At 29.5% G+C, this 22,519-nt stretch overlaps 2 protein-coding genes across 6 annotated transcripts in view; one reads left to right on the top strand and one right to left on the bottom strand.

Annotated features, from left to right (window-relative positions):
• msi (RNA-binding protein musashi) overlaps window positions 1-10,702 on the top strand; it is a 308,511-nt gene extending 297,809 nt beyond the window's left edge. For all 3 annotated transcript variants that reach the window (XM_070109355.1, XM_036378152.2, XM_036378154.2), the window contains 3 exons: window positions 1,052-1,631; window positions 8,210-8,919; window positions 9,014-10,702. In XM_070109355.1, the coding sequence (XP_069965456.1) occupies window positions 1,052-1,631; window positions 8,210-8,919; window positions 9,014-9,464 (1,741 nt within the window). In that variant the 3' untranslated portion in view covers window positions 9,465-10,702. The remainder of the gene's footprint in view (window positions 1-1,051; window positions 1,632-8,209; window positions 8,920-9,013) is intronic.
• Window positions 1-22,519, bottom strand: part of ymp (yellow-emperor) — a 48,751-nt gene that overhangs the window by 2,014 nt on the left and 24,218 nt on the right. The window lies entirely within an intron of this gene.

The raw sequence follows: 22,519 nt of genomic DNA, 5'->3' as shown, positions 1-22,519 counted from the left end.
AAGTCTCCAAAATACAAACTCCTGTAATCAGAGCAGAAATTTGATCTACATACATACATATATAAAATGCGAAATGTCATTTCCTAACACTGCGGCAAACATGTTTTCGCTCCTTCATACATATTCAGCAATAAAGCGCCTGCGCTCTATGCTTATAAAACTACCTGTATGAACGAACATGTTGCAGCAACATGCATGCAAGGATTATACTGGCTTTCCTAGTGTGATAGTACAGGCAAATGGTGGACGAGTATAAAAGCAAACGTTTGAAGTCAAACATATTTTAAAAGCGAAAGAAATTGTATTGAGATATGTTGTGTATTTATAAATATTTGAAAGCATAACGATATCATATTGTATATTATTTAAATACATAAATTGCATGTTGAAATCACATTTGTTGCATATATAAACATTAGATAATCGGTTATTGTGCAGATAAAAACGAAATAATCGTCATAGTGATACGCAAGTGTTATTCAGATTTACATTACAATTTGTATACATATGTACGAGTATATAAGTACAGAAAAAGGAGATAACAATAAAAACACAATAAATTTACTTGAAAACAGAAAATTATTCTTCAAGAAAATAACTGAGCAACAACCACTTTGTGTAGTTACCTAGGGCAACCGTGTGGAAAGCGTTGCTGTTTATTTTTCTCAACGTGGGGAAAAATTGAAAATTTCCCAGAACGTACAAGACACTGCTACAAATAGACGTTATTTGGTAAACGCGCAATTGAATAGTTATTCCACATTTCTAAACTATAACATTTGTAAGATAATTCATTCGATTGATTTTGTTTTCGCGATCGCCACCTGTTTGCTAACCTCACTTACGCGATTTTATTAGTCCAAAACAGTTGGACGCATACCGTTTTTGCGAATACCACGCCGTTATCAATCAAAATTCAGCTTAGACGTGAAGTGCACGCCATAAAAGAAGGCGTTACCATGTTACAACACCATCCTCATTCCATACCACTTGCTGCGGCACGCATAAAGGAAGAATCTGCTAGCAATCCAACATTTTTCTTTCCACACAGCAATCCCATTGATAATGCTGCTGCAGCTGCAGCCGCAGCCGCTGCTGGACTCATCGATCAACAACACCGTGACCTACACAATGTGCTGGTCAATGCTGCGGCTGTAAATGGTACATTGACCAATACAGCAGCTGCAGTGCTAAAGAGTCAATCGGCTCAACAACAACAAAATAGCGCTGCTCAACAGACAGCTCAAGCACAAGCTGCAGTAGCAGCAGCAGCAGCAGCACAGGCGCAACAACAGTCACAGCAGAATACTACAAATAACAACGCTGCCGCACAACAACAACAACAGCAGCAACAACAACAACAGGGGCAACAAAACACCATGGTACTGTTGAATGGTAATGCTGGAGCAGTTGCTGGTGGTAATAATGGTACCGCCAATGGTGCTGTTGTAAAGGGTAGTTCTTCTGGTAGATCGACGCCTGTCAGTGGCATTTCCACCACAGATCCAGCACCAGGCAAACTTTTTGTTGGCGGTCTTAGCTGGCAAACATCGTCGGAAAAACTAAAGGAATATTTCGGAGTTTTCGGCACCGTCACCGATGTGCTAATCATGAAGGATCCCGTGACACAGGTAAGCACGTAGTAGTCTCCTTTCTAGCGTTGCTGCGGAGGAGTACCTTTTCATTTCAGTACTACTACTACTAACAATATTTACCTAGGCATTTTTATTTGTTATGTCTATTATTACTATTCAGTGGCTGCCTACGTTGGCTTTGGGTGTAGCAATATTTGCCCTCATCTTTCTACAATTTTTCTACACTCACATGATCTGTCTTTACTAAACATACATATATCAAGATATTTCTGCTTAATTTCATATCGAACTATATTTGCATAGGCATATGTCATGTATGTTTTGGTATTTTCTTACATGGAAGGGTGGCAACGTACCATTTACATATGTATTTAGGAGCTGCCAGCCAGCAAAATTGGCAAGCAGCTGCACCTTTTTCATTTTATTTTACCTCAGTGATATGAGCGCGCAACAACAAATATGAGAACAATACTACATTCTACCAATGAAAAGATTCCGTTTAAATGTTATAGGTTCCTTAATGTTGCACGCAGCTGTAAGAAAGACGCCTTTTTTCTTACCTGTGTTACTCTCAAACTATACAGTAGAGTTTCCAAAAATCCGCATAATTCATAAGAAATAATAAACGATCTAACAACTGCTATTACAGTATGAAAACTACACTTCTTCAACCTTAGAAAATGCAATTTGTCACAATTCAAAATGTCCTGTTATAAAAAAGTTCAATGCAAGAATGTAGGGCATTCGCCCCACTGACTCATGTCAAACCAACTGTTCCGTCACTACGGCGCGTTGTAAACATTTAGCGCGCGCTCATACTATATACACCGTGTCCAACTGACGCAAACATCTGCCATTGATTCAAATATGTTGTTTTCTGGCCGATTGTATTATTGTACGATATAAAAACTGGCGGCAACGCGCAGTCGCAATATTACAGCTGTTCAATTCAATTTGGTTAGATTACAATATAACACATACATACATATGTATAAGCGTATAAAATGTGTGCCCTTGCATGGCATGCCGCGTCAGCGCACAGTTGGGCTTCGTTGTAGGGCTATGGCACAGGATACTGCTGAATTGAACAGGAATATAAAACAGTACAATCGATACTGCTATTCTTTACTTGTCTGGGGTTCAGCTCTTCAACGCCTGTTACTGCTTATTGTGCCATCCTTTTTACCTTTTATACGTTGCATTTTCATTTGTTCGTACAATTTTGGCATATCCTGCCGCTATGTTCAAATTTTATTTACAATTTTTCGGTTTTGCGACTCTGAGAAACGGGTTTCGTTCACTACTTCTGTTATTGTCTTCAAAATTCCGTGCTGTTTTGCCCTTATGCATTTCTTTATTCTAAACATACTACAATTGCTATATGTATGATCGTTTTTGTTTTGTTTGCATACTGTGGAGTGTGCATGCGTTTGCATACTAACGAAATATATCTCTATGGCAAAAAACACACCTGGCTTCAATGGTGTGTTTGTAATGAAATTTGTGTATATCGCAAAATAATTTTATTTATTTTATATAGTAGTATCACGTAGTTCATTCAGTTTTTTCAATTGACAGGAAACTTAAAGAATATTATCTAAAATGTAAGTTTTAATATTTTCGAAATCAGTTAAACAACTTGAATATTACTCCTCAGGTATAGCATATATAGTATAATTATATTACAACTAAGTGGTTATATGTAGAATTATGCCAAACCGAAAATCCATAAAATATTCTCGTACTTATAAATTAAGCTAATATCCAGCAGGCAAATGTAAAACATATACATATGTATGTAGTTTTCTATTTAATCATATCTCAAGTAAGCTAAAATTTAAACGAAAGCAGCGAGTTATGTATTTTATAAGCTGACGCTGTCGAAATTGATTTATTTACGCTATTAAAAACAACATTACTATGGATTTGTACAGAATTTAGAGAAAACACAGTCAACAGGCAAGATATGTTAACGGTTAAGCCGGCATGAGCAAGGATAGGTGGTGCAAAACGCATGCGCATGGAATATCCAGTCAAACGGAGCAAGCAACACACACATATATACATATGAATTTGTGTATTACGACTTAAACTGTGCTGAAATTGTGGCATACCTGAGTCATTGGCCGACGTTTTAAAGCGCAAGCACATAAATAAAGTAGAATACTACCGTTCGTTTATGCTATTCAATAACAGCATAAGCATTATGTGGCAGCTGCGCGACAGGATTACGAACAAACAACAACAACTACTACTGACATTCAGCAAAACTGGTCGAGCTGCAATTATTAAAGGATAACCACATGAAAAAGTGCTGTACAGAGAAGCTATTCTGGCTCGCTATCATGTACTTTACTGGAATTATGCTGACAGACAAGCAACCTTATTCATTTTGCATATGCTCAACACAGTCTGCGCACTCGTTTGACATGTTCTACTTCAAGAATCATAGGTATTTGTCTATATAACATTTTTCCACCTAACTCTGTCGCATATGAAATATTAACGAATAGGAAATTGTAAACGTATTTGTTCAAATGCTCATTAATGACAAATTACCCGTAAATCTAAAAGTAGGACTCAATCGCAGTAAATTCGTAACTTTTGCAATAGTATATTGAGTATTTAAATATAATTAATATTTATACTACTACCATTTACAAACAATTGACCCCCTAAGCTGTAAATTCACCTATAATTGTAATGAATTTTTGTGCCTTATCAACCCTCAGTAATATATATGTATTTATGATAATACTTAAAAAGAAATTGTATATTGTAATCAATTAAAAATAATTATTCGAATTTAGTCGGTTTATATATAATTGATTTCATCGTTTGAAAATATGATATTGCGTAGAAAATAAGCATTTATTTATCCATAATTATTGTTTTAGAACAGTTTAGCAGTTGCTCAAAATAATGACAGTCGACAAATGTTGAATTGTACAATTCTGTAACACATACTATTGTAGTGTACCTATCTATATGTACGTGTAAAATAAAATTATAACAAGAGATTTAGTTAAATATATAACTAGGTATGTATCTTTAATTCCTGTAAACAGTTAACTTCAAGTCAATAGCTGATGTTCTTACTAGAAAAATATTATGATGTATAATTGAATTCTGCTGTGATAAAATAATTTTTCTTTGTAAAAAAGACTAATGCTTGCATAACATTAGTTTAAATTCAAATTAAAGTCAGTTAAAAGAAAAGTTTGAGTGAAAATAATAAAAAGTGGCATTAACGCTATATTTGTGTAATTAAAATATCAAAAAATTCAGTCACTTTGTATGACAGCTATATGCTATAGTGGTTCGATCTAAATAATTTGTTCAGAGATTGTACCGTTGACTCGTGCTATTATCCATGCCAAATTTCGTGCAAATAACTTGTCAAATAAACCAATTTTTCATACAAGAACTTGATTTTGATCGTTCTGTTTGTATGGCAGCTATATGCTGCAGTGGTTCGATCTGAAATTTTTTTTTCGAATATTATAGCGTTACCTTGGACAATAAGTTATGCTAAATTTGTATAAGATATCGTGTCAAATAAAAAAGTTTTCCATACAAGCACTTTATTTTGTATGCAAAACTTAATATACCCCATTCAGGGTATAAAAATACTTTAGCTGAACTACTTTGCTTCAAATGCTTTCATTTATTTTAATTAAATTAACGTTATGCATTATTTTTACAACATTTAGTTCTAAAATCATAACGTTCTTTTAAAAACTTATCAATGTCTGTATGTATATTATGTATATGCCTTTAGGTTAAACTATTAATGCCTTAGCAAGGGTCTAAACACAAGTTAATCAAGGAAGCCCAAAAACGTTGACTGTTATTCTAGCAGCAGTTGTAATAATAGTCGAATAGTCCAATGTTTTATATTTCATATTTTTTTAATCTCCTCTTTAGTACTGTAATTAGTCTATTTTCTCTTTGCTTACTGCAGTTCAGTTTCTAATTAATGAATATAGTTAGCTAGCTTTCTTATATTTTTGTGTGAAATATTTTTTTTCATTCTTAGTAAATTTTTCTATAACAGCACATTTTAAACCCTTTTCTTGCATAGATTTTCAAATAATCATATTGATTTCATTTCATTGTTGATATTTTATTTAGCAACTTTTGGTTTCTTCATATTCGCCAAAAAAAAAAATTTATTGTTACAAATTTATCAAGTTCATTTTTAGTATAAATTAACAAAAATAATCTACTTAATGAATACAGAAAATAATAAGTAGCCAAAAATGATTAAACTCAAGTGTCGAAGCTTTGAAAAGGCGCTACCGTCTCGTAGTACGTTTATTTCCTTAGCAATAAGTAAGCGTAATGCGCAATAATACAGAAAATAATTTTTAAAAAATAAGTAAAAAATCTAGCAGCATATAAAACGAATATTTTGAATTAGTCATTCCTCGTATTTACATCATTTAGGCACATATTAGTATAGATATGTACAAAAGCAAGGCTGTATAATACCATTTAATATATGTATTGTTAATTGTAATTAATAATCAAATTTCTGCTAATTTTGAAGGGACCAAAAAAAGGAAGAAAAATGCAAAGTTTATATCATAGTTTAATCCAAAATGTATCACAAATTAAAACGTTTAGCTGTAAGTGCCAAAAAATAGTTGTAAAATATATTTTTTTCTTATTGTAATTGTAAAAATGTTTCTTAAATGATTGTAACAGAGTGCGTGTACCTTTGCGCTGTAATTATGTATTTTTTTTTCTTGTCACTATAAACTACTATATATAAACTATTGTAATTTATTGTTAATAACGTAATTTTATTAATGCTTTTTGTCCTTAAGACATACCGCATATTTAATAAGGTGTGCTGCGTAGACACACTTCAATATATTATATTATAAAGCTGTAGGGTCGTGTGCATATATTGTACAATTTTAGTTTTCAGCAGCTGAAATTGTATGCTGCTTTAAATACAATATGTGTGTTATACTTAGACTATAAATTAGGCGCTTCATTAGCGTAAAACTTTAACTATCATTTAAGCGTATTTTTTTCAACCATACATACTATATATATACTCGTATAAGTAACTAAATCCAATTATATAGTTATATAAAAGTATTTGTTATGTAGCGTTCAATTTGGTTTAGCGGCGCAAGTCTGTTGTTAGGCTGACAATACCTGGTTATTTGTTTTTGAGCGTGTCTCCAGTGGCGTACGTGTGCGTGGTGTGTATGTATGCGTGTAAATAGCACCTAGAATAAACTTTAGTCCGGTATATATTGATATACACTTGTAAAAATATTTAATTTTTAAGTTTTTGTAGCCTCTTTTTTCGACTATCGTACACTCGCCCCCCCCTTAGGCTCTTGTCATTTTTTTTTTATGTTTTTCATTCATATTTTTATTTGTCCACTGTGTTCCTTACTAAAATGCCTACTTAATGCCGAAACCAAATTAATTTTTTATTATTGGTTGCTTTCTTTGAAAAAAAAAAATTTTTTTCTTTAATGCTTAGACGACTCTTGCATCAAATGTTCTTTAGTAAACCTTGCCGTGGAACTAAAAATTCGAAACACAATTGAAAAACATTTCAGTGCGAAAGAAAAGTTAGTTTTCACCTAGCATTTTTTGAATTGTAGAAATTGCCAATACTTTTTGAAATTTGAAGCCGGTTGTTAGAAACCTTTTTCGCCTAGGTAACCCTGTTTGGCTGCTTGTGCGATCGTATCTAGTTAACCTAAAAATTAAAATAGTCAGCGGTTTAACAAAAACTTTGTAATAGTATAACCTCGAATATCGTTTTAGCAGTAAATAAAATCAAAATTTAACACAACATTTACTATTAATGTGTGCTATGTAAGATGTTTGACTTATCCTACAGAGTTTGTTTTTATTCTGTTAATTAACTGTTCACTGAAATATGTGAATATCGTGCGTTAAGCGCTGCTAAAAATTACTCGCATCCCTTAAATTGAGTTGTGGCGCTTTAAGAAAAAAAAAAAAATTCTTAACGTTTTGGTTTAGGTTTAGATACGTAAATTTGTTTTTATGTATGTATGTATGTATAGATAATGCGTCTAGGTTATGTTTGAGTTGTTTGACTACTAGACTATATTTTACTGATTTCTTTACAGCAGCCAATATATATACATACATATAAAGTAAATCGTTTTTAACGTCTCTTTTTTACTTCTACGCATAGTATTTATATCCAACAATTGAATTAAATCTCTTAACTCCATGTGAAATATACATACGTAATAATTTATAACTTTCTTATAATCAAATGTACAATTGCAATTTAATTATACTCATACTCCTTTACTACTTGAGAAAATTATAAAAGCAAAAATAAAATTTATTATAAATTGCCTAGCGTTGAGTAAATTGAATTGACTTGAATTGCTCTTGCGTACTGCAGTTGTACGACTTAGTTGAACTTAGTTGCAACAGATGTTTTCTTATTAAAAATAATGTATTCGTATTTTAGTAGCTATCTCTCGTTAGTATTTATGACAATCTCTACACCTTTTACTAATATTAAATAATTTTGACTTTTTCCCTCCCATCTCCATTTTCAACACGAAATCGTTTACGCTTGCCGCTGTTATGACTTACAGCGTAGTCGCGGTTTTGGTTTCATAACATTCCAAGAGCCCTGTAGCGTTGACAAAGTGCTACAGGTGCCCATACACACACTGGATGGCAAGAAGATCGATCCCAAGCATGCCACACCCAAGAATCGGCCACGTCAAGCCAATAAAACAAAGAAGATATTCGTTGGCGGCGTTTCACAAGACACCTCCGCCGATGAGGTGAAAGCCTATTTCAATCAATTCGGTACTGTGGAGGAAACCGTCATGCTGATGGATCAACAGACGAAACGTCATCGCGGTTTCGGTTTTGTTACATTCGAGAATGAGGATGTTGTGGATCGCGTTTGTGAGATACACTTTCACACTATAAAAAACAAGAAGGTTGAATGCAAGAAAGCCCAGCCCAAGGAGGCTGTCACACCAGCTGCTGCACAACTGTTGCAGAAACGTATTATGCTGAGCACATTGGGTGTGCCTATACCGACAGCACAGGGTCAATTAATTGGTACACGTGCCGGCGTCACCACAATGAGTTCATTGGCCATGTTGCAAGGGCCGTCACCATTGCAATTGCATGCCGCTAATGGCGCTGCAGCCGCTGCTGCACAACAGGCAGCGCTCATCTCGCAGTCACCCTTCCAAGTACAAAATGCCGCCGCCGCTGCGGTCGCCGCCAATCCGGCTAGCTTTGGCAAATTGCTTACCACATATCCACAGGCCTTGCACAGCGTCAGGTAAGCGCGAGTATCTACAACCTGCTAATTTTGTGTCGGAACTAAATATAACATCTATATATAATATATATATTTTTTTCTCACCTCCCCACAGATATGCACCATATCCCATACCGACGAGTGCTGCCGCCGCCAACGCCTTGGTACAGGCGCAACAGCAACATGTCGCGGCACAACAGCAACAGCATGCGAATGCTGCTGCCGCCGCTCAACAGCAACACACTGCCCATGCCCATGCCGCCGCTGCTGCCGCACAGCAACACAATGCCGCCAATACACAAGGCGTATCCGCTGCACAGAGCGCACACAATGCGCTTGCCGTTACCGGCCCAGGTGGCGCTGCGAATGCGCATGGCGCTCAGGCGGCACATCATCCGCTTGCCGCAGCCGCTGCACAACAAGCGGCTTTGGTCGCCGGCAATCAATTGAGCGCGGCCGCCGCTGCAGCCAATCCATATCAGAGCTATGCGCTAACCAATGTGGACATGTCCAGCTTTCAGGGTGTTGACTGGAGTCAAATGTACGGCATGGGCATGTATGTCTAAAGCGTAGCATACAAAGTTGAATTTATTTAAAAAAATTCGAATTGTGCGTTGTTTTTTTTTTGTTTTTTCGCTTGTTTTTCAACAACCAAATGTGGAGTGTGCAGAAGTAAAAATACTCTTAATTGAAAAAAAGCAAATTATTTATATTTATGGAAATAAATCCATTTCATGCTTACTAATGCATGCGCGCCAAGCCACAATACATTTCTTTAAACGCACGCTGTAAATATGTGTGTGTGTGTGTGCGCGCATGCGCATTGCAACAATTACAACAATTTGTGATAAATGCATAGTTCTTGTTGTAAGCGTGAGCATTGAATTTTATTAATTAATTTAGTGAGACGCTGACTACGACATACATACAATTTAAGTTCTCAATATCAACTTGAATTATATTTAAACAAACAAAAAAGAAGAAAATAAAAACACTACAAATGTGTATAAAATGCTTATTATTAACATAATTATTACATATATGAATTTAAGCATACAAGTTATGCGTGCGCTCTATTTTTTTTGTTTTTGCTAGTTATTTAGCTCAAGCCAACATAAAGTAAAAAGCTCATTTGCAAGCGCATGCTACAATAATGTGGCAAAAAAGCGCCAAAGAGATTTGCTTAACACCCAAAAGTGCGCGAAATTAACGCGTTTTTTGTTGGTAACGAAAAAAAGGCCAACGCATAGATTGCAATAATGAATAATTATTTGAAAAAAGACACACTCTAGAGAGTAAAACAGCGCTAAATAGCTCACCAGCTGCAGTGCTATGCGCATTATAATTAAAACTGCAAAGTATAAACATACATGTATTTAGTTATAAGTGACTCAAAGCAATGAATACATACATATATAAGAAAAGATAAGACATGAAGGCGAAATTTCAGTATGCGCAACATTTTAGTGGCTGCAAATGGCAATTTCTTACATTTTGCGCGCGCATGGCCCAAAATTCATTTGTCAATTTCAGAAGTAAAACTCAATGATATATGTAAATTGTGTATTTGTTATTGTTAAACAAATGCCGCTCTTAAGTATTATTACAAAAAAAAAAAAAAAATGAAATAAAAAATTTTGTGTGCGCATGCGAACAATTTGTTCTGCGCCAAAATAATATAAGCGCATGTACTCAAGAAAATAATAATAATAATAAAAATGTTGAAAAATTAACACATATATATATATATATTTAATTTTAAGCATCTAAGCAGAGCATTAAACGAAGTAGCAAAAAAAAAAAACGAATACAACAAAAAATGCTAAAGTAATATCTACAAATGTTATACCTTATAACCGAGTTGCAGGCAAAGTTAAAAAGTAAAAAAAAAAAAAAAATTGAACAAAATATATTGCAATTAATGAAAAGCATATATTAATAGTACTAAACATCAAACATAACATAACATTGCATATAACAATAATTATATAAATAATGAGAATTAGAATTTTAAACCACCGACTTGATTGCGTTTAATTTAGAAAAACATGACAACAACAAACAAAACAAAATACATGCTACACACAATTTAACGCATATATGTATATATATTCATATACATGCCAATTACATTACATACATACATACATGACCTACAAGTAGTTTTACATATAAAGTACGCATGTATACATATATATATATACATATGTATATAGTATATGTGCCGTAAACTAAATTGCATTGAACATATAGTAGTTATGAACACTTTCCTAAAAAACAAAACATACATTTAAGGTGGCAAGTTCATATGAGCCACAGAACTCTTTTATCAATTATCAAAGAGTTGTGTGTGTTTGTTCGATACGCTAAAGCGGTCGTAGCGCAGTAGCAACTCTACTGCACGTGGCGCAACTGCTAGAAATCAATTGTATTTTCTAAGCAAAATAACTGCTGTAGAGAGCTAGTGTTGCAAAGAAGTTTAAGAAATAAGTCACTCACTGTTGGAAATTCGCTTAATTCGAAAACACACTTTAAGCAGTCGTTTTTATCTTTGATTCTGCTATTTTATATAATTTGCTGGAATCGAATTTTACAAATCATGAATTTCTGTTGCTGCTGTGTACTTCAACAAGAAACTAGTTTTGTTATACAATTTCAAACCCAGTATTTTTCAAAAATTTAGTTTTTACGAACAAAATTTCAATAAATGCTGTAATTATATCTGACAAAACGCAGGAAATTTTAAGAAAGCAAAAAAAAAATGCGCAATACTCATCTCCCTCTCCACTATTTTGCGACTTTCTATGAAAGAAGAACTTTCACCATAGCTAAAATTGAACATACACACATATACCAACCTATTTGAATTAAAAAAAATAAATGTTTCTCATATGAATACCGATTTTGCACACCTTTCCTACGAAATGATTGCCATATACGTTGCTCACACCTTGAAACATGGCTTATATACATATATATATATAACACCTGCAGTAAACCCTACTTTTGTATATAAAATAACAAAGCAAAATTATTAATACCACAAACACTACATTCATACCGTTTCCATACTAGATATTTGCATTGAATTTGTAGAGTGCTTAGTTTAGTATTTCCATTGATAATAATATTTCATCAAAAATTTAGTTTAGTATATACTTTTATAAATATGTATGAAGTGAATAAATATTGTAATTGCTTGCCCACTACTATTTTTTGAATTTATTATAAAAAAAATAAAAACTATTTATATGTCATTAATGCCTAATTGTACATTGTAATGATATTAAAGCCTATAAATATTAGCAATTAACGGCAGTAAAAGCTACGTGCGTTTAAGTTCTAAGTTCAACGAAACATTAGTGTATGTATTTAGATTTATTACAAATTTTCATTTCAATATTATACAGTTTATGTTTTTCATTATTTTAATTTTTTTCTAAAAAGAAAAATTATTATTTTTCTATAAAAGAAAATAATTTTTTTCCTATAAAAAAAATAATTTTTTTTACACTTTTACAGTAATGCCTGCATTGTATGTAGTGTTTTTAGTTTCAATTTACACACTTTTTTTTATATATATTTTTTTTCTTTGCCAATTTTTAATTTTTTTTGGCGATCAAGTATAATTTTTTATTTGCTTTTCCTTTTAAACACTTACAGTACTTAACAATTGAAAGGTTTTAAGGGTTCTACTATGAAAATGTTGCATAAGAAGTGTTATTTTAAACGAAATCGTGAATTTTTTATAAAATATTATTTTCAAAAAAAATCACGAAAACATTGAAATACTTATAATTATATATACAAATTTATTTTAATAACACGAATTGCTTTTCTTTAACTTTATTGCTTATACCGGTAGTCTACAGCAACACTTGACATTAATATTAAAGCGTAATTTACACTGCATATATAATATATATAGCGTTAGTACAACCTATGCATTTTATGTAAGAACAGGTATTTTATATTAGTTTTTTTTTTGTTTTTTATTTGCTTTGCAATTATTTATAAGCGATTTGAATATAAATTTTTACTAAATAAATATTTTTTTATTTATATATTTTATAATTGAAAAGTGGAATCAATAGTGCGTATAATTATAATTTTTAATTAATATTACTATTTTTAATTATTATTATTATATTATTAATTAAATATTACATTAACCATTAGTAGCAACATTCACTTAATTGCATATATATTGCGCACTAATGTCATCAACATACTCTTTAAATACATACATACATTGAAATCACTCATTAAGTTTATATACATATATATAGAATATAAGCGTAGTAATTACGATTTGTAATATTTTAATTGTCATAATTTGCCAGAATGTACAAATATTCTTTGACATTTCAGCAGCAGAAAGTATTACTAGCTTAATCTTGCGCCTGCGCACGCATTCTGAGGTTAGTTCTGTAACGTAAATATACAATTTCACGCATAGACATACATACATATAAAGCTATATGCTGGCTTTTCTTTAAACAAAAAAAATTGTAACTCTTTAACTGCGAAATTTCGAAATTGTCTTTAAAATTGAAATTTGTTTTATTTCAAAGAAGTTTAAACAATTTTTGAAATCCCAAAAATCAAGAAAAAAAAGGAATTACTTGTCAACTGCGAAATTTCGAAATTGGAAAGTGGAAATTTGTTGATTCAAAAACGTTTAAAAATTTTCAAATCCAAAAAAATATTTTTTAAAATCTGTGAAATCATAAATAATTTGCAAAAATGTTTAAAAAGCTTTTTTTTTGTTTTAATAGCAAAAAGCATCAAATTAGAATTATAACTCTATTATCAAAGTATTTTAGTTAAAACTTAAATTTCTTATATCATTTATTTGCACTCTTTTTTTATAGTTTGCTTAAATAATTTATTTTATATTTCTGCTTATTTTTTCGAAAATTTATTTTGAAGCGTCGAACAAATATTTTGCGTTGTTTTTTTTGTAATTTTGTTTAATTTTTATTAGAAATCTGCTGCATGCGAATTAGCTGATTCTATTCTATAAAACATAAAATAAACAAAAACATAAATACATAAATTTTTTTGGGTAAACACAAGCGATATGAAAACACACCAAAAATTTGATAAACTTGGTTTCGAAAACCATTTCGCACTAAAAATGTGAAATACTTCTAAATTGTGGCCAAGCTTGTACAAAATATCAAAAATTTTAATAGTTGAAAGTAATTTTTACCCTCTTTGCTTTTAAAAATTGTTTAGTAAAAATTAGTTCAAAGACTTGTATACTTTATTTCTTAATTGTATTATTATTTGAGTTGTAAAGATATTTTCTTCGCTACAATTTATTGCTGCTATCAACTTTGCTGTACATGTAACAGCAAAAATATAATTCATTCATAATTTTTGTTTACATATTTCTTTTCATTAAATAAACATAACCTCAAAAAAATTTTAAGCAGAAATAGAGCTTGTTCAACGCCCGCATTTTTCTACAGAAAAACTAGTATGTTTCTTCTATTTTCTTCTCTACGGCACACTCATGCTCACATTTACTTCAAAAACTTACAAAACAGTTTTGTTTGAAATAACTTTAGGTTAAGTAAAAGCGAAAATCACATTAATATAGTACAACACTTTCATTGCTAACTCATTCGAACACTTACAACATAATAAATTTGAAATTTTTGTTTAGTAAATTAGTTGCAAATTGTTTAATTAGTTAATTTTTGTTTTGAAAAATTTATTTGCCACAAGCGGCGGATAATAACGGCACATACACACACATATATATGATACTTACATATGTATTATGGTTTCAACTAGAAAGGAAATTGAACTTGTCTGCATGTCTAGTTTTTGGCTTAGGCAAATATGAGTATAAAGAAATATTTTATATATTTTTTAGTTTTTAATTTGTAAAACTTAGTTTTTTAGTGTTTACTTACATGTATTTGTTTCTAGTTTTAGTTTTACTTACTTACATATATTAAGTATGATTTTTTTACGAAAGTATTTTTGTTGTATTAATTGAAAATTTTCATTTTTGATTTCTTTAGTACTCGTCTATTTTTTAGTTGATTACAATATTTCATGCATTGTAAATAATTTGGAAAAAAACTTTTGTGAAATAAATTTGCGTAAAAAAAAGTAAGCAAAAACCTACATTTATTTAAAGTTACATACCTACTACCTACAATATATGTTCTAGTTGTATACAATTTGGCTAAACAAAAAATAAGTAAATATATATTTAAATTACATAATTACATAGCTACATACATATTTCGTGCGTTAATGTTATGAGTACATACATACAATATATTTGCATTCAAATTGAATTGCCAATTTATTATAACGGCTATCACATACATACATATATACATACTCTCTAGTATATATATATATATATTTATATATTAAGCAGCAAATTAATAAAAGCGAAAATGTAATTTTGTACTGTGTTTTTATTACAATTAATCGTATTTTTGTAAAAATTAGTGATTTGTTTGGTATTTAGTCTGAAGTACTATATACTCGTATAATTCCTTAGTTGTGTGTGCGTGTGTGTGTGTGTGTTTGCGCATACACTCCCACATACTGTTGTTTTGTCTGTTTGGCCTAGTGTACATATATATTTTTATTAGCTGTTGTTGTTGTGTTGTTAAAAAATTTAACATTTTCTCTTTAGTATTTTTAGTATTGAAAAAAAAAACAAAAAATTGGTGAACGATATTTTGAAACCCCATTTGATTATGTAATTCATATTATATAATGCAACTTATATTCCATAAAATATTTAAGCAGCGAAGCGCGAAAGGTAAGTGTTCATAATATACTTGCATATGTATGTAATATTAAGTATCTACTTGTAGAGGCGTTGGAACCCTGAGCCAATATTCATACAATTGTAGAGTTATTGTCGAAATGCGTAAATTTTTTTGATTACATTTAATATTTTTCTTTATATGACATATGTACATACATATGTATTGGTAATTATCAAATTATCACTAAAAATATATATAAAAAAATAGAAAACTCAATTTTTCAGCAGCGCAATGGTTGAGTGCACATTGTTGTTATTCTTTTTTCGACAGCAAACGCGACGCATGTCAGCGTGGGTTAAGTATGATTGGGAAATGCATTTGATTGCAATTCTGTAAAATTTTGGCACAGTAACCTATATAAGTTTGGAATTTTTTGATTCAAGCGGCAGAATATACTATCAAATGAATTTTTTTAATAATTTTCACAATGCTTTTTTTTAATATCAAAAATTTACAAAAAAATCGAATTAAAAAAATAACTTTTTGTTTTCAAATAAAATATTGAAAAAAACAACAAAGTCGAATTCCTTTTGAATAGCAGAGACTTTTTTACGAATGTTTTCAAAAAAATATACAATTTATACAAAAAAAAATGTATTAAAAAAATTTATTCATTTTGTTTTACAAAAAAATAATGACTTTCGCAAAAAATTTTGATTTTTTCCAAAAAAAAAATAACAAAATATAGTTATTTTTAAACAGTTTTAAATTTCGAAAATATTAATTTTTTACAACAAAAATTAAATTTTGATATTTTTCCAAAAAAAAAACTAAATATGATTCTTTTTAAACAAGATTTTTTTAAGCCAAAAATTTTGAAAACACATAAAAATATTAATTTCAAAAAAAAATATTAATTTATCAAAAAAATTTTCTCTTATAAAAAGAAATATGTATTTTTTTCAAAAGAACAGAATTAGAATTATTTATAAACAGCAGAGATTTTTTTAAGAATTCCTTCAAAAATATTTTTAATTTTATAAAAGATTTTTTTTGCAAATAAAATATTGACTTTCACAAAAAAAATTGATTTTTACAAAAAACTATAAATTTTTTACAAAAAAAATACAAGTTAGATGCTTTCGAAAGACTTCTGATTTTGTAAGCCAACATTTTTTTAAATTTTTTAAAACTCATTTAACCGTTCTTAAAATAAATTACCGAATTATTTTAAAGTTTGTTTTACAATAAATAAAAATACAAAAAATTAATTTTGCGTAGATTATTAAACAAATATTTTTGGGTTCTAAAATTTGTTACAAAAAACATTAGAAAATATTTTTTCAAAAGTAATGCATTATTTATAGCCCTAAAACTCAAAAATTTGCAAAAGGCTGCTAAACTCAAATAGGTTGCTTGGTCAAATGTTAAAAAATAATCATTCCAATACAATGGTAAATACCGAACTGTAAACTGTTTTAAAGTATTTGTAGTATTTTAAATCATTTAGATTGTAACAATTAGCGTAGAGTGCGAGTTTTCAAAGCGTTAGTTATATTTTTTTTTTGTTTAAAAATAACTGTAGTTATTTGCCATTAACATTTTGTTGCATATATTGTTGTTTTTGGTTGTGTACAAATTAGTTTTAATTAAACTATTTATTTTAGTGAATTTAGTTTTTTTTGTATGTATGTATTTATTAATGTTTTGTTCTTCTTATTAATAATTTTTTTTTTGTAATTAAACTAGATGTATTTTTTTGTACTGCTAAATATTTTTTTGCTGTTAAATATTTTTTTTATTTATCTAATTATTTATTATTTTTGTTAGTATAAATATTTTGTACTCTTAAAACCCGTATTTATTATAAATAGTATATTTTTTTCACAACTGATCTACAATTATGAAGCCAAAGACATTTCACAGAATCGCCTACAAGACATTCTACGAGTTATGTTCCCATTCCACTCTGTGTGAACTAATAATAATATAAAATTATATATTGAAAAAAATTAAAATCATTAATTTTGTTAGTCAACTCAGCATAATTTTGTACATAAAATATGAAAATGTAAAAACTAAACTTCGAAATCATATTGTTGAATACAAAATTATCAAATTGTTTTGAATGTAATAAAAATATACATATATGCATATATCTATGTACGAAAGCTGTAGCTGTTGGCTCTCGAGATAATTTTGAATATGTTTTAATTTATTTTATTATTTTAAAAATATAAGCCAAATATATTCTTAATTTTATATTTCTTATAGCTTTAGTTTAACTATTTACATTTATTGCAGTTCAAAAGTAAATATTAGAAACAAATATAATTTCAATTTTTTTTTAAATGGAAATCACAAAGCTCCAATAAAGTATTCATAAAATCCAATGATCTCGTATTATTTTAGTTCAAAACTTTTTTTTTGTAGTTTTAAGTAACAAAAGTTCTGTTTTTGACTTATTATATTATTATACTATCAAAAGGCAAATATATACATATGTATTGTATATACCTTTGTATATAAAAATATTGCAACTGTATAAGTCACATTAGTTTTACAAACAAACAATATATGCACACAAATTCAGTTGAAATATTTATTATAATTTTATACTTATGCCATTCCACTTTTATTTAAGCAGCTTATAAGTTGTTTTAAATAAAACAGTTATTTAAATATAAATATTTTTTTATAAAAAGTAATTTATTTTCATAAAAAAATAATTGATTTATTTTTTCATAATAAAAACAATTTTTACTTTTTTTTTCATAATACAAAATAATAATTTATAAGTTTTATTTTCTTCAAAAAAAAAATAATATAAAATTTTTATAAAAAAAAATTATTTTCATAATAAAAATATGTTTCAGTCAATTAAGTTACATCGCATTTTCTTTTTTTTTATTAAGTTTTTACATTCATTATTAAGAGATATATTAAAAAAATTTATTTTTATTTTTAGAAATTTTAGCATTTTTAAGTTTTGTGTAAAGCCGAAGTCAAAAGCTCTTTTCGCTGCCTATAGTACGCCTCGATTTGTTTATAATAGATAACTGTTTATATTTAACCGATTTTTTTTATAGTATATTGCGTTACTTTTGGTAGTTTTCGAAGTTAAACTTGCCTGTGTACATAACCTCACTGCATATGGGAAAAAAAGGTTTTCATAAATTGTTGGTTAAAATTACATCTGTAGAAGTGTCTCCTTTGTGAAGAAATAGGCGTTCATGCTTTAGTATACCGTTTTTATTTATTAGTAAAAAATTAAACAAAAAATCATGTACAATACATTTAAATACTAAACAATTTAGGATATAGACTAAAACTAATTAAGTTAAAAACAACCTCTTGGTATAAAAAAAAATCTTTGAAACTGCTTGAAACTTTCTAAATTTACGTATTTCGTTAGATATATCTCTTTTTAAATCGTTTCGCTGTCTCAAAAAAAATCAAATATATAAATTTGTGAATCGTTAGTAAATCTTAGAATAAGACTAAGCAAGCTCTGATAAAAAGCCAAGATTTTGTAGGGATTCGCATATTCTAGTTTATGATGACTAAGAAATTTCTCTCAAACAAATCTTCATCTACACAACCTTAAATACATAATATACTCACTAGGGCGAGCCAAAAATTAACACATCGAACTTTTCGTGTAAAATTAACGTTGTATACACAGAGGAAAAAATATTCCTGCAAGAAGCGAGTTTAGTTAAATTTATACATTTATTGAAAAAAAGCTCTTGATATAGTTTTTTGTAGAATAATTTATGTTCAAGAGGAATCCGCGATGTAAAAATGTTTATCCTAAACGGTTCAATATTTTTATACCCTGAAAAGGGTGTAATAAGTTCGCCACGAAGTTTGTAGCACCTATCAGGAAACGTCGGAGACCCTAAAAAATGTATATGTAAATGATTAGTATGACGAGTCGATTTTGCCATGTCTGTCTGTATACTATATGTAACATATGTGCATTAGTACTTCCGTTTTTGCGATATCGATCTGGAATTTTGCACATATCCTTCCAAGAAGCTGCGCATTTGTCGAAACCGACGATATCGGACCACTATTGCCATACAAACTGAATGATCGTAATCAAGTGGTTGTATGGAAAAATTTTTTAGTTCATGAGATATATTCCAGAAATTTGTCATGTGTTATTGTCTAAGGAAATGATACAATCACCGAAGAAATGGTTCAGATCGAACCACTATATCATATAGCTGATTCTTATAGGAATATTTTATATATGTGAAGGGTATTATAGCTTCGTATAACGTTTTTTCTTATTTTCTCTGAATATATGCTCATTTTAACCCATAAATTGGATAAGTTAGTTTCTGACTCACCCTGGTACTCACCCATATACACATAATTTTGCGCAGTACAAGTATATAATATTTTTGGTAAATTAGAGATATTGGTTTGTATAAAAACGAAAAATTAAAAATAAGACTTTTGTCTAGTTACTATATAATATATTATACCTCCATTTATACTATGAATTAGCTTTGACATATACATATATAATTGTTCGTTTTTTTATTTAATACTCAATTTAGTACTCATTTTGCGTAGAGCTTTCTATAGAAGTTTTTTAGCGTAGTTTCCATCTAAATTTTAATTCCAAAATATATTCAAATATACAAAAATTTGTAGAAGTAGCAATTACATTAAAATAAAGTTATAAATTTGTTTAAACACATTTTGGAACGTTTAATGTGTAGCAAAAATAACAACAACCTAGCATACTTTCCGATTTGCTTGTCACAGGTTTGTTTATCACAGACTTATTACTTGCATATGGTTTACAAAAATACCTAAATATTTTTATCAAATGCATACCTCGAAAATGTTTGTCAATATTTAGTAGTTCATCAATTTGCTTGCACTTATGCAATTCAAGTCCTTTCTTTAAATTATACCCCTTATAATTTTCATCATCTAAGCAAAATTAGTTTAATTTCAAAAGTACGTTTAAAAAGTACGGGGTAGTAGAAAACAGAAAATATAATCATTTCATACAGCCACACCCTTTATGCAGCAAAGATGTACTTTGCTAAAGTACATTTGAACATTTCTGGGCGCGCACAACAGCAAATCACCAAAAACATTTTAGAGCAGAAAACATACCTTACATTTTCGAAACATACATATACCTTAAATTATTTTTAATACATTGTACCAAAATTTGTATTTATACATACATATGTAAAAAGTTACAAAACCATTTCCACTTGTGTATTGCCCAAAACTATCACAAAAAAAAACCAATGAGAACATTACTAAAGTATCATCGTATGACAATAAGCTCAACTGTGTTTCAAGAGATAAATAGAGGACCTAACAGTATTTAGCAGGAACAATTTATAGGTTATAAAATAAATTAAAAAAGAAGTCATTAAAATAAGGAAATGAGCCGGAAAAAATACTTAAAGAAAATATATTAAATATCTACTTAGTAAAGAACGGTAGACGTTTAAAAATTAATTATAAAAAACCAAAAAAATAATGATAAAGGAATTTAGAAAGAAACGGCTTGTCGAATAGTTTGGCAACCTGTATAGGAGTATTCAGGTTATTACCACATATAAATAAGTACATATTCCAAACCTGCGGACTAATGATAACACAGACAGCAGAAATAGTATTTCTAAAACATTCTCATAACACGAAACACAAAGATTTCATTGAAATCAAAAAACAAGATCTATTTAATTAAAAAGAATATCATCGAGTATTGAAAAAACCAATTAATCATGAAAAAAACCAATTAAGGCGGTTGTTGAATACGACATTAACCTACACTACATGGATAATAGAAAGACCTTATATAAAAATTTCAAAAGTTTAAAGTTCATAATCAATTAAGCAGGGTCTTAAAACCTACATACAATGGATAATAGACGGACCTCATATAAAGATTTGCAAGTTTAAACAAAAACAAATACTGATCTTTAACAGATGTATTGTCACCATTACTTTCAGTGATTAGTGACTCAGGTTATGGCGGCACGCACGCATAGAGTACTCGTACTAAAAACGAGGATCACAAAATTGATTTTATTCGTTCATTGAAGAGTAGTTCTACGCTTGTGCAAAGTATATATAGTTTATAAAATATAATATATATGCTTAGATATATCAAACCAATTAATTTCCCTAACTCACTTTGAAATCCTGCTGTTTTTATTATGTCTCCAAGATGTGTCGAATCGAACAAACAAGTGGTATAAATAAAGTAGACTGTTATACCACTTTAATGAGACATTAATGTTTTCTCTCGTGTTCTATTGAACTGAATAATGTTAACATTCCTCTCATCTGATGTACTAGGTATGTTGCCATTAAAGCAAAATTCAGTGATAATGAGCGCGAAGTGGCGAATCGAACTTTATTCAACTTTCGCAAAGTTTTATTGATAGTTAAAAATTAAATTTGCTGTTCGTTTGTGTAGGCATCTTTTTTGAAACTTTTAAAATAAATAGCAGTTTTTCTATTGAATATGACCTGTATAAATTTCGAAGCATAAATTTTTTATTCTAATGAAGCCTTTGCAGTGTTTGTTCGACAACTCACTTGGTAAAAATATATGATAAGAAACTATACTCAGACAGCTATGTTTTGTTTATAGAGTCTCACTTGACTGAGTAATTTAAATTGAGTACTTAACTCACAAACAAAAAATAAACGAGATTTCAATGTAGAAAACTATAACTGTACTATAAACGAGAGTTAATTACGTTAATATTACATACTAAGACATATCTCTAAAAATATAAAAATTTTGAATTTGAAAACGAAAGTAACCTCAAAATCCTCAAATTGATATACAAAGATTACTAAGATTACAGAAGTTTTAA

Source organism: Bactrocera oleae, chromosome 2, assembly GCF_042242935.1.
Source record: "Bactrocera oleae isolate idBacOlea1 chromosome 2, idBacOlea1, whole genome shotgun sequence".
Lineage (NCBI taxonomy): Eukaryota > Metazoa > Arthropoda > Insecta > Diptera > Tephritidae > Bactrocera > Bactrocera oleae.
The sequence above is the reverse complement of the archived record's forward strand: the minus strand, read 5'-3'. Positions and strand labels throughout refer to the sequence as shown.